Source organism: Culex quinquefasciatus, chromosome 2 (genome assembly GCF_015732765.1).
Source record: "Culex quinquefasciatus strain JHB chromosome 2, VPISU_Cqui_1.0_pri_paternal, whole genome shotgun sequence".
NCBI lineage: Eukaryota > Metazoa > Arthropoda > Insecta > Diptera > Culicidae > Culex > Culex quinquefasciatus.
In genome coordinates, this window is record NC_051862.1 from 121,488,078 (window position 1) to 121,500,169 (window position 12,092).

Sequence of the window (12,092 nt, forward strand, 5' to 3'; positions counted from 1 at the left end):
CAACAATTCCGTACTTCTCTTGCAGGTGCAGGAACGGATGCTCGGAAATCTCCGCGAGCAGGTCGCAAGGGCAAGAATCGTACGATTTCGGAGTCCTCCTCGGTGGATAGCAGTGACGAGAAGCCTGTGGGACTTGCTGCTAGACCAAATCTTGGAGACGCAAAGACGGAGGAAAAGACGCAGACAGCGACGACGCCAATCACGCCAACCCTCCCGGTTACGCGTCCGAACGAAACCGCTTCTTTGGCTGACAAGTCCAAGGAGAAGCCAAAATCTGCCGAAGATTTCAAGATGGAGTTTGGTAATTCCCAAGCGCTGGGACCGCTAACGCTTATCGACCCGGTGACGGGAGAACTGACGGTCATGCGAACCGGCAAGGAAGGACAATACGTCCCATTGCCTAACGCTAACGCACCGCAACCGTTGAAGAAGGTCATTGCAGCGGCCGCTCAGAGTGCGGAGCAGATGAAATCTAACGCTTCCTCACCAACTCCACCAATCTCCGCTTCAGCATCGCCGGTTCAGCACCGAACTCCAACACCGGGTTCGGTGCCGTCACCTGGCATGACGAGAGTACCAACACCGAATGCATACCCGGTTCAGCAGCAGCTTGAGGTCCAGAAGATGAACAAACAGAGTAGTCCCCTGCCGCTAACGCTACAGAATCAGATGAATCCGACGGCAAGCGCCGTGGTTGTTCCGTCGCCCCATAGTAATACGGGAACGATGGTCATCCAGCACTCGCAAGGACCGCCACAGGCGCAGCAGCCGGTTGGAGTCATGCAGCAGCAACAGCAAGGACCGCCGTCATCCAAGCCACACCCGTTGAAACAACATGTGCTGAATGCTCAGCAGATCATGTCTCAGCAGCAACCGCCGAACGCAGGCAAACACATCCAGCAGCAGCAGCAGCATCCGGTGGGCAATCAACAGCAGATCATCTTCAAATCGGCTATTCCGATGACGTCGCAAACGCCCAGTTCGGGAGCGATCCACACGACGACCGGCAAGCAGATCCATCCGAGCTCCAACATCAAGATGGCGCCCCAGATCATCCAACAGGGTGGGCCTCCGCCGCAGCACACACAGCAGATCATCATCCAGAACGCCATGTCCCAGCAGTCGATGACAATCAACAAGCACACCACCACAATCATCAACAAGCAGGGCCAACCGCAAGGCCATCACCAGCCTGGCAGTGGAAATCTGTTGATCAACATTCCCCAAAACATGCAACAACAGTTGGGCAATGTGCCGATGTCGCCGCGGATGCAACAGCAGCAGCAGCAGCATCACCAGGTCGTCATTACCAACTCGAAACCTGGACCAATGTCTAATCAACAGCAGCAACAACAACAGCAACAGCATTCGCCACACATCATTCACAAGCTGCCGCCAGGTCAATCTCAGCCGCAACCGCAGCAAATCATAATACAAGGAGGCAAAATACCGCCCGGTCATCACCAGATTCCGATGGGCTACACAACAGTGGTACAGAGTGGTACGAAGATCATCCACCAGAGTACGCTACAGCCCGGCCAGGGTCAACCTGGTGGTCCGCAACAGCAGCCGATGCCTGGAAAGCACGCCACTCAAACTATCCAGATTGGCCAGTTCCACGGCACGCAGACGAGTCAGCCGCCTACGACGGTCGTGCAGAAGACCATCACCACGAGTCACGGCGGCCAGCAGCAGCACATCCGAATCCAGCAGCAGAAGATCGGTGGACCCGAGGCGTTGAGCCACCTGCAGCCGGTTCACATGATTGGCAAGCAGCAGCTGATCCAACCGCCCATGGGAACGGCCGTCGGTGGCAAAATGCTGCCCCAGCAACCGTCCCAGATGCACCAACCCGTTGGACTGACCAAGCTGAACCACGTGGGCCCAGTTGGCAATCAACAACAGCAGCAGCAGCCACAACAGCTAACGATTCAGCAGCAGCAGGGCAAGGGTGGCATGCCGTCGCATTTGCACCAGCAGCCTCCGCAGGGCATTCCGGGCCAGATTATGACCGGTGCCGTCGCGAGTCCGCCGCTGAAGCACATGCACAGCCAGCAGCCAGTTGGTAAGTTGTCTAGGGGAGTTCGGAGTTGGCAGAGTTTCTAAAACCTTTCTTACTTACAGGTGCCAGCAGTTCTCGTGTGGCGCATCCAGCGATCAGTCCCCAGGGAATGCCGCCGGGTCCGCAGCAACAACCACCTCCGGGCTCGTCATCGACTCTGAGACACGTGCAGGGACCGGGACTGAATGTGCCACCACAGGTGGCGTACGAAGCCAATCCGGTAAGTTTCGTAGCAGTTCTTTATATTCATGTTGGGTAGTTGTCTTAGTTGGGGTTTTCGGAACTCGCAATATCTGACTTGTGCCATCTTATTTAACGCTGCGCTTCTGGATGGTTCAGCACGGAGATTTGGTCGGGTTCATTGGCCGCGGCCAGAGTCCTCCACCGGCTCATCAACAGCAAACGTCACCCATAACACCGGTACATGTACGCATCATGCGTAGAGTCTTTGAGTTTTCTTTGTTCTTTGGTTGATCTACGGATTCAATTTTGAGGTTAGTTCTGCCGCGACAAAGTTTCTAACGCTGCTTTTCTCGTTTTTCCTCCCCAGACCGATGCCGCCTTCCGAAGTGGGATGCCACGGGACTATGTCAAGTACATTTACGCCCGCAACACCATCCACATGCCAAGGTTAGTTTCTCGAGCAAGTCTTGTTCTGCTGAATTTGTTCTGTAACGTTCGTTTTTCCTCTCCCTTCAACAGCAGATCACCCTTGCTGCCGGGTTCGGTTGAGCAGCGGGAACTGTCCGAGATGGAAGATTCGGTTGCGGCCAGTCCGCCGCTGGAGCTGCGTCGACCTTCGAGTGGTCCTCGCCCGACAACTTCCGTACCACCAAGTCTACAAAGCCCTGGGGATCGGTCAACAGGTAACGTCGCAGTAACTCTCATCGGTTTAAATCACAGATTTCACAATCATTTCTCTTTACCTTCCCAGACTCACCGCAAGTGGCGCAAGTGTACATCGGAAGTGCTCGCATTCCGCACACCTACTCGGATTCGCTCAACACCCGGTTCTACGATCCGGCCGCTAGTGGTCCGAATGGGCCGCCCCGTGCGCTGAGCACTGAACCGCCTCCAGCGCATCACCGACCGCACAACTTGTCGACGTCCGGCGGAAGCGGATTCCCGCCGGGATCATCCTACCCGGGAACCCCGAGCCAAACTCCACCGCCGGCGTCGCCAGCGAATCTTTCGCAACTTCAAGCCCAACAACAACAACAACAGCAGCAACAGCGCGATCGCGACCTGCTGCAGCAACGGGATCGTGTCACGATGCCAGGTAGCTACGATCAGCTCTCGGATCGTTATTCCTATTCCCTGTCGGAATACGAGTGTAATGATTACATTAACCCTCCCGACTCAGGTCACGCCGCCGCCGCCACCGTCGGTGCCGGAGCCATCCCGATCCAGGCGTCCCCGCTGCCGGCGCACTCTGGTGGCCTTCCGGGCGTGATTCCAAACACCGGAAGAAACGCCGCCGTGCCCCCAATCAGTGTGGCCAGCGGCGGCAGCAGCAACACTGGCACCCTCGTACCATCTGGTCAACAGCAACCCACGGCGGTCCCGTCCCAAAGTGACTCGTTGGATCAGCTGCTGCAGCGCTATCCGGTCATGTGGCAGGGCCTGTTGGCGCTCAAGAACGACCAGGCCGCGGTGCAGATGCACTTTGTGCACGGCAATCCGGGCGTGGCGGGCAGTTCGTTGCCGAGTAACAGCGACGGAACGACGCCGCCGTTGCGCATTGCCCAGCGGATGCGGCTCGAGCCGGCCCAGATTGACGGCGTGGCGCGGAAGATGCAAGTAAGTAGCGGCCTTTTCGAAGAGAGTTTCATCCAACGGTGAGAGTACTATCGGAAGCGCGTTGGACTTGTATAATCAAATGATCGAATCTTAGTGAAGCTACACAAAATTTTCACATTTTCTCAATTTTCAAAGTGATTTTTGCGACGACAGTACCATCGAAGCCTCGATGATAAGAGGATAGTCTTTTATCATCCAATTTTAATTTTTAAGCTCAAGTACAACAAGAAATTGGACGTCTTCTGGAATTACAGCTCATTTTTTCAACTCACGAAAGCTGATATTGTAAAAATTTTAACCATTCAATTCGTCGACGTGCCAACCGAGCTCTGATGCTATGGAATGTGCTGAAGATTAACAACAAAACAAATGTTACCAATAGAACTTAAGGAGCTATTACACTACCGTAACCAAACAAACAAACTCGTACTTTTTCGTGCTTGACAGTTTGCCAAACTCGCAAACAAGGCAAAATGTATGCAGGCTGATGTTTGTACAAACAAATTCTGGCAAACTGTCAAAAAGTGCGAGTTTGTTTGTTTGCCGTAGTGTAATAGCTTCTTAAATCTAGATTCAATTTTCAAAACAACCTATCCGTCAAAAGGGTTTCCTATGCAGATAGGACCTTTAGAAAATTTAATCAAGAAATCTTAAATTTTCGTTTGTATTTCGAAATTATGGTGATAAAAATAACGGTTGATAGTTTAAAACTAACGAAAATATAGTTCCATGCAAGATTATCGTCGATAATGGTATCGTCCGACAATAACAATAACAGTTATCGTTATCGAAATCCGAATATAATATCGGCGATAATTGACGATAACCAATTGAAAAAATCTTACGAAAATTTACTATTTGAAAACGAATCTTGTTATATTTTTGAAAGCATCCACCTAAAATGATATTTTTGTATAATGTTATAAGTTACAAAGTTTAAGAACTCAAAAATTTTCATAACATTCATAAAAAATTCTTTTTGAAATACTTAAAAATTTATATGATTTGCAATATGGGTATGATTGTAAAAATTTGTATGTATGTATTTTCACAAAAAATGAGTACCTATTTCATTCCCATAACTTTAAAAAAGTGAGAATGCGTACAAATTTCGAATTTTTGCTTATTCGATTTCAATGATTTTTGTATTTTTCTCATCAGCTTGTTATAATGGACTTTTGTAGCATTTACTTTCTATGTTTTTGTGTTGTTTTTGTGTTGTTTTATTGCAGGTTATTTGCCATGAACATTTAAATGCAATTTTGCTAACTTCAATTAACAAAAGATGTTGAACAATTTAATGAAGAAAAATCAAAGTGTCTTATTGTTACCCTTAGGCTAAAAAGAGAGAAGAACGATGGGATAGCCTAGGATTGTGGGTATATTCTTAAATTTGGCCCAACCCCTTCAAAATAATGAAAAAAAAATTGAAGAAATATTAGTTTGAGTATTTCATTCCAGACACTCTAAAACATACACAATTTTGAATCGTTGAAACCCATATTGCAAATTATGAAAATTTGAGTACACAAACTTGAAATAAAATTTCTGGAATTCAATATTCTGGAAAATTTAAGGAATTTAAGATTTTTTTAAAGACAATCTTAACTCGATAAAAAATCAGAAAGAAATGAAATTGTTTTTTGTTATTTAAAAAAATCTATCTAGAGTTTTGAAATATGACACAAAGCACAACAGCTTATAGGACCTTTTCAAAAAATTATAGATATATTTTGCAATATCTTTCTCGATTGCCAATTAGATTTTGCATCTGAATTAATTTAACAAAATGTTGTAGGACCATTTGTTGAATATTTTCATTTTTTTCAAATCATAGTTCTGGTACCAGATTTTGACATACCCTAAACTCTAGCGTAAACAAATCTTCGAACATATACAAAAAATGTAAAACTTAAAGTTCGAGTGATGCTATCGAGAAAATTAGCGCCATGGTTTCCATAGCAGTTAGCACATTTTACGCTCGCCTTGTGCTGTCGACGTGTTGTTTTTTTTTTTACAATCTCGTCGGCATGCCTTCCGAGCAGCGCTGCTATGGAAAAGTTTCTTGTTTCATGTTTTAATGTTGCATATCACCTTGCGAACCACTAAACAATCCCTCTCCTTGCCCTTTCCCCTCTCTAGATGGACCAGGAGCACTGCATGCTGCTGGCGTTGCCATGCGGCCGCGACCGGATGGACGTGCTGCAGCAGCAGAACAACCTGCAGACCGGCTTCATCACGTACCTGCAGCAGAAGCAGGCGGCCGGCATCGTGAACATTGCGGCGCCGGGCAGCTCGCAGGCCGCGTACGTGGTGCACATCTTCCCGTCGTGCGAGTTTGCCAACGAAAATCTGGCCCGGATCGCGCCCGATCTGATGCACCGCGTGGCCAACATCCAGTATCTGCTGATTGTGATCGCCACGGTGTAAGTACGCTTTCCCGATTTTGACGTATTTGTAAACCAAACTAGGAGAAGGAGGAACATGAGGAGGAGGAGACACCGATTGAGAGTAATTATGTGCGTGTGTGAAAATGATCTCATTAAATTACTAGCATAGTACTAGAGTATGAAGGAGAAAGATTGAGCAGAAGAAGAAGGAGACGGAGTAGAAGTAAAAGAAGAAGGATCGTGCACTCTGAAACCGTTCATGCAGTGATAATTTAGGGTTTTAATGACAGAAAGACAACAAGTGTTGAAGATTATTTAGTTGGCAAGATAAGGAAAGAGGCGTAATAAAGAGATAAGATGAGATATGTGAAAAGAAAGTCTAGTGTTGAGCATAAGTTGTTGAATAATATTATAAGAGGAAACAAAAGGGCAAGTGGAGACACCTTTAAAAGCTACTAAATAGATGGTTAAATAATCTTTAAACAAAAGGACAACATTGAAACAGAATATTTGTACAATGCGCGCGCGCGCGCGACGACGGCGAGGAAACACACGAGTTAATCGTAATAATGCCAAACGCAGCTTTTTCCACACAACTAATCGTTCGTTTCGGTGCAAATAAAAATGAGCAAAACAAAAAAAAAAGTCCAACCTGTAACACACACATGGGGAAAAAGGAAGTTTATGTGAAAACTGTGATTTTGATCATATTTTTTAAGTATTATGAACTCTTTATACCTTACTTACAGCGCAGATTTAAATCGAGAGAGAGAGACAGAGAGAGGGGCGAACTGCAACGCGCGATCATGTTGAGTAATGTTAGTAGAGTCGGTTCTTCAAACCCGCCACTCGTCTACTCTGAATGCTAACTTATTGTCGTCGTCAAACTATTATTATTATTTCAGTTTGAAGAAAAAAGTACCACGTGTACACAAAGGGAGAGTAATTGTTGAAGCTAAAGTCGATGAAGAAGAAGAAATAAGACGAAGAAGAAGAAGAACACATAATGAGGTAAAATGTAAATATAAATTATAGCCTAAGTTGTATAACTCAACCCCCGTAGTAAGAGCAAGAGAAGTATAACTGTTTGTATGAAAAGTTGAAGGTAAAATCTAACGCAATGTTCAGTGGAAGAAAAAAAACGTTGTACATTGGAGCAGAAAAGTAAGCTACACTGATGAGTTTCCTACAATTAACGTTATTGTTTTATTTTAATGAAAAGATGTAACTTAAGGTTAGTAATACATGGTAATTCACTCTCATGTAAATATAAACTTAATGATACTATGAGTAATTCAAAAAGGAAGGAAACATTAAAATCATAAGCAGTTTTTAGAAGTCTACAGTGTAAGAAGGTAAAATTAAACAACAACAACACACCCACACAACATCTTGTTTGTAAATATGCGCTCTAAAGGATAAAGGAAAAGTTGAAAATTAGGGCAGAAACATAGCAGTAACTTCCACCACATTTGAAACTGGGTCTATAATTTTTGTCATTTTTTAAGCGTTCTTTTGTTTTGCTGACAGGGCGGAAACCCATCGGAACTATGGCTTGTTTTATTGTCTTTTGAGAAATATATGGGAATAACATGCTTTTTTACTTCATTCCGGAACAAAAATCCTGATTCAGTGAGCAATTTTCTTAAAACGTGCATTCAGCAAGCCCAGTAAGCAAGCTTCCCGAACACAGACGTAAATTTCGAGCACCTAGATAGCATAATTTCTTCTCAACCGAAAAATCGTTTCCAAACACAAGGAAAAACGCAGTTCAGGCATTCCTGTGCCTCAGTTTTTTTTCAATCTAAACTTTTGAGATTTCGATATGAATCAATCAGAAACCGTGGAAACTTTCTTCATAATACGTCAACGTGCGTTGCGTTGCGAGATGCTGATGTACCGCCGATAGCTGAGCTCACCCGGTTTCGAAACCTTTAAGACGTCGAACAAGGCTCCTCAAATTGATTCCAATCAGGAAATTCACAAGTTTTCTTCATAATACGTCAACATTCACACTATAGAGTCGATGTCTCAGCTAGCACTGTTGCGAAAACTTCGAGATGTCGAACAAGGCTCGTGATAGCGAAATCAATCAGGAAATGTGGACATTTCTTTATAATTCGCCAACGTGGATATGGAGTCGCTGTGCGTTCCAGATGTATAGCCGTTAGAGTGACGTTGTCGTACCCGCACATGTCTGTAAGTTTGTTTATATGGAGCAATTTAACGACACATTGGCTTGTTGCCCTCTAACAAAAATGATTTCTGTTTCTGAGTGAGTTATTGTTGCACTTTAAAGCGACTTAACTAAAAAGTTCCAACATAAATAATTTCTAACTATTTAACACTTCTAGGTACTTAAACTTGAAGTCTGTAATTGAGATGTGATTGTTCTCCTAGAATATCACTTGCGCTGCTAGAAAGTTTTGAAAACTATACATGGTTCATAAATTTAATCTACTTACCATTGTCGATCTTTCTTATTTTTATTTGGCTTTATGAAAGAATCATTCAACAACATGCTTTTTGTGGAACTTTTCCTCGCTTGTCTGATAATCTTCTCCTGTGTAAAACGTTTTAAATGTTTAATAGTCTTTACAAATATCTGAAAAAGGGCATTCTATTTCATTTGAAATTTAGTTATTTTTAACTTCTTCTAAATCATATTTGACTTCAAAACTGAATCAGTTAATTGTAATTTTCCAATGTGTTTTCCCAACAAAAAGTTAAACCAAGCATTGCTCACCCAATTCAACCCATAGATTTCGTCGCAAACCAGTTTTCCTCATCCCCCGAAAACCAATTCCACCGCAGCGGTGCAAGCGCAACAAAAAAGAAAAGATTAAAAACTAAATCAATACCACGTTTTCCTAGCGCGAACGCAGCGCAACAGAAACCATAAAATGACATGATAGTAAAGTAAAAGAATTACAACTAATCAAACGTTACACACTTTCACACACAGACACAACTAAAATGGGGTGGCAAAAAGGAGGAATACAAGCAGGTGTTTATAAATTGGACGGAAGTATTTAGATAGCAAAATTGTAAATGTAATGTGTATGTGCAAAACCACCACCACCAGCAAAACAGGATGGATTCTATCCCCCAAAAAATAGCCATAACAGACATAAATAGTGTTGGTGGAGCATGTTTTGCGCCACGCCACACAGTCACACTCACACTTACACGCAATACTACAAAAAGGGAAGTAAACAAAATCGCTCTGCATAGAAATAAAAGAATGAAAATCACTGACAAAAATTATAGTAAGAACACTCACTCTCACTCACGAAAAAGAAAAACACACAAATAAGGCTACCGGAGAAATAAGAAAAAAAAAACAAGTAAAAGAGAAAACAAAAATTAAGCAAATGGTGGTGAAAATAAGTTGAAAAACTGCGTAATATTATTAATAACCGATTGTGATCCATTCATAATGATGTACCTTTTTCTGTATATTTTGTACATATTGATTACGATTAATGATTAACATTGCAAGAAATAAAATATTTAAAAATTTAAGAACTTTCTTTTTTTTGAAACCATTGAGAAAGACCCCCCCTCCCCCCCATCCCACCATAGTGTATACGTGGTTTATGGATGGCCCCTAATGTGATGTTAGTATTTTTTTCATCATTCGTTGTGCCTCCAAGTCGAATGGTTCTTAGTTTAGAATGAGGTTTATCAACTGAATCAACGATGAAATTGCGGATTTCTGTCCCCATTAACTTTTCCAAAAATTGAAAAATACGGATTTGAGAAAACCGGAAAAAATATTTTTTAAGTGAAAAGGGTTTATTTAAAAATCGGCAAACATTTTCATCCATCATTTCATTTATCTTTTAGCTGTCATCAATATTTACAACTTTGGCGAAGATACCAAACAAATCAAAAAATTCCTCTAAAAGATTCAGATTTTTAAAAAATTACTTGCCACTTACATTATTATTAGAGTGTAAACAACGACTGTCCTATCCCTCGACCGTTGTCGCTACTTTGACAGTTGTGCTTCCTTTCTTGCTTGCGAGCAACAACGCCTTCTGCGTTTTGCCACTTCCGTTTCTCACTCTCAAAGTTGATCTCGAACTGTAAACCTCGCGCTCGAATCGAAATACATTAATTCGTTTGTAAAACTCATTTCTCGCGTTTGTTTCCGTTGAACTGTGCAACCCGAATAGGTTGTGGGCCCACAGTAGTGAAGATTTGAGTTTTCCGCGAGTGAAAGTCGGGAAAAGTCGTTTTTTCTGATCGGACTTTGTGCGTCGCGTGCATCAGTGAAAAACAAGATGGCGGACGCAAAGGTGCAGGTGGAAAAGCTGAACGACGAGAACTACGTGATGTGGAAGTTCAAGATGGAACTTCTGCTCTTCAAGGAAGGCCTGACCTCAACGGTGACGCAGGACAAACCGGCCAATCCGGATGCAGCCTGGCTCAAAAAGGACGGAGATGCCAAGGTGGCGATCGGGCTGGCCGTGGAGAATGATCAACTCGTCCACATTTGTCGAAAGACGACGTCGAAGGAGATGTGGGACGCGTTGCAGGAAATCCACGGGGAGTCGAACTACAGCAACACACTGCACGTTTTGCGGAAGTTGTGTTCGTTGCGGCTCAGAGAAGGCGGCAACCTCCCGGAGCACCTCAAGGAGATGACGGCGATGGCAAACCATCTGGAGATGAACGGTGAAGGCTTGAAGGAGACGACGTTCGTGGGGCTCATCATCTCGAGCCTGCCGCCGTCGTACGGGAGCTTAATCAACGTGATCGAAAATCTCCCGAAGGCGGAGATCAAGTTGGACAACATCAAAGGCAAGCTCCGGGATGAATGGCGACGCCGTCGGGATTGCTCGGAAGACGAGCAGCTGCACGAGAAGGCGCTCAAGAGCTCGGTGGGTGGCAGTTCCAAGGCGACCGACAAGAAGAAAACGAAGAAGGCCGGTGCGTGCCACAACTGTGGGGCTGTCGGTCACTGGAAACGCGATTGCCCGAAGCTGTCCAAGGCAACGTCGGGTTCACCGAAGGCAAATCTGGCAGTGGAGCGACCAGCTGGGATGGAGATGTGTCTGGCCGTAAGTGGAGAGTGTAGCCCAAACCGGTGGTACTTGGACTCCGGTGCTACTTCCCACATGACGTCCAACACATCGCTCTTGAACAACGTGGACGCCTCGAAGCAGCCGGACATTTGTCTGGCGGATGGAACCAGGATCAAATCCAGCGGCGCGGGCACTGGGAAGCTGATCTCCGTGACGGGCAGTGGAATCCGGATGTCGGTCACCCTGGCCGATGTGTACCACGTGCCGTCTCTCGCCGGGAATCTCCTCTCGGTCAGCCGGATGTGTGATTTGGGCTACGCCGTGTGTTTCGACAAAGTTGGCTGTAAAGTGATGCGGGGCGAAGAAGTTATGCTAGTGGGGGAGAGAAGCGGCGGCTTGTACCGGCTGAAGGAATTCCCCGAGCGCGCCCTGGTCTCGAAGGCGGAGCATCCAGCGTTGTGTGAGCACATGTGGCATCGGCGCCTGGGTCACCGAGATCCCGATGCGGTGTCGAAGATTGTGCGAGAAGATCTGGGGTTCGGCCTGAAGATGGAGAAGTGCGCCGTAAAGTGTGTTTGTGAAGTGTGCCTGAAGGGGAAAATGAGCCGAGACAGTTTTCCGAAGCAGTCGCAGAGCAAATCCAGTGCGGTGGGAGATCTGATTCACACCGATGTGGGTGGCCCCATGGAGGAGGCCACGCCAAGTGGCAACAGGTTCTACGTGATTTTTGTGGACGACTACAGCTGCTACACCGTGCTGTGCCTGTTGAAGAAGAAGTCGGAAGTGGAAGCGAAGATCCGGGAGTAC

The 12,092-nt window shown here is 45.3% G+C and overlaps 1 protein-coding gene across 6 annotated transcripts in view; it reads left to right on the forward strand.

The window, feature by feature from the left end:
* The window catches only part of LOC6034127 (protein split ends), a 126,023-nt gene extending 116,427 nt beyond the window's left edge, over window positions 1-9,596 (forward strand). For 4 of the 6 annotated variants that reach the window (XM_038251802.1, XM_038251804.1, XM_038251799.1 and 1 more), the window contains 8 exons: window positions 26-2,065; window positions 2,125-2,282; window positions 2,402-2,488; window positions 2,613-2,692; window positions 2,765-2,928; window positions 2,997-3,341; window positions 3,426-3,862; window positions 6,005-9,596. In XM_038251802.1, the coding sequence (XP_038107730.1) occupies window positions 26-2,065; window positions 2,125-2,282; window positions 2,402-2,488; window positions 2,613-2,692; window positions 2,765-2,928; window positions 2,997-3,341; window positions 3,426-3,862; window positions 6,005-6,292 (3,599 nt within the window). In that variant the 3' untranslated portion in view covers window positions 6,293-9,596. The remainder of the gene's footprint in view (window positions 1-25; window positions 2,066-2,124; window positions 2,283-2,401; window positions 2,489-2,612; window positions 2,693-2,764; window positions 2,929-2,996; window positions 3,342-3,425; window positions 3,863-6,004) is intronic. The other 2 variants (XM_038251801.1, XM_038251803.1) reach the window with 2 other exon arrangements.
* The last annotated feature ends 2,496 nt before the right edge of the window (window positions 9,597-12,092 follow it).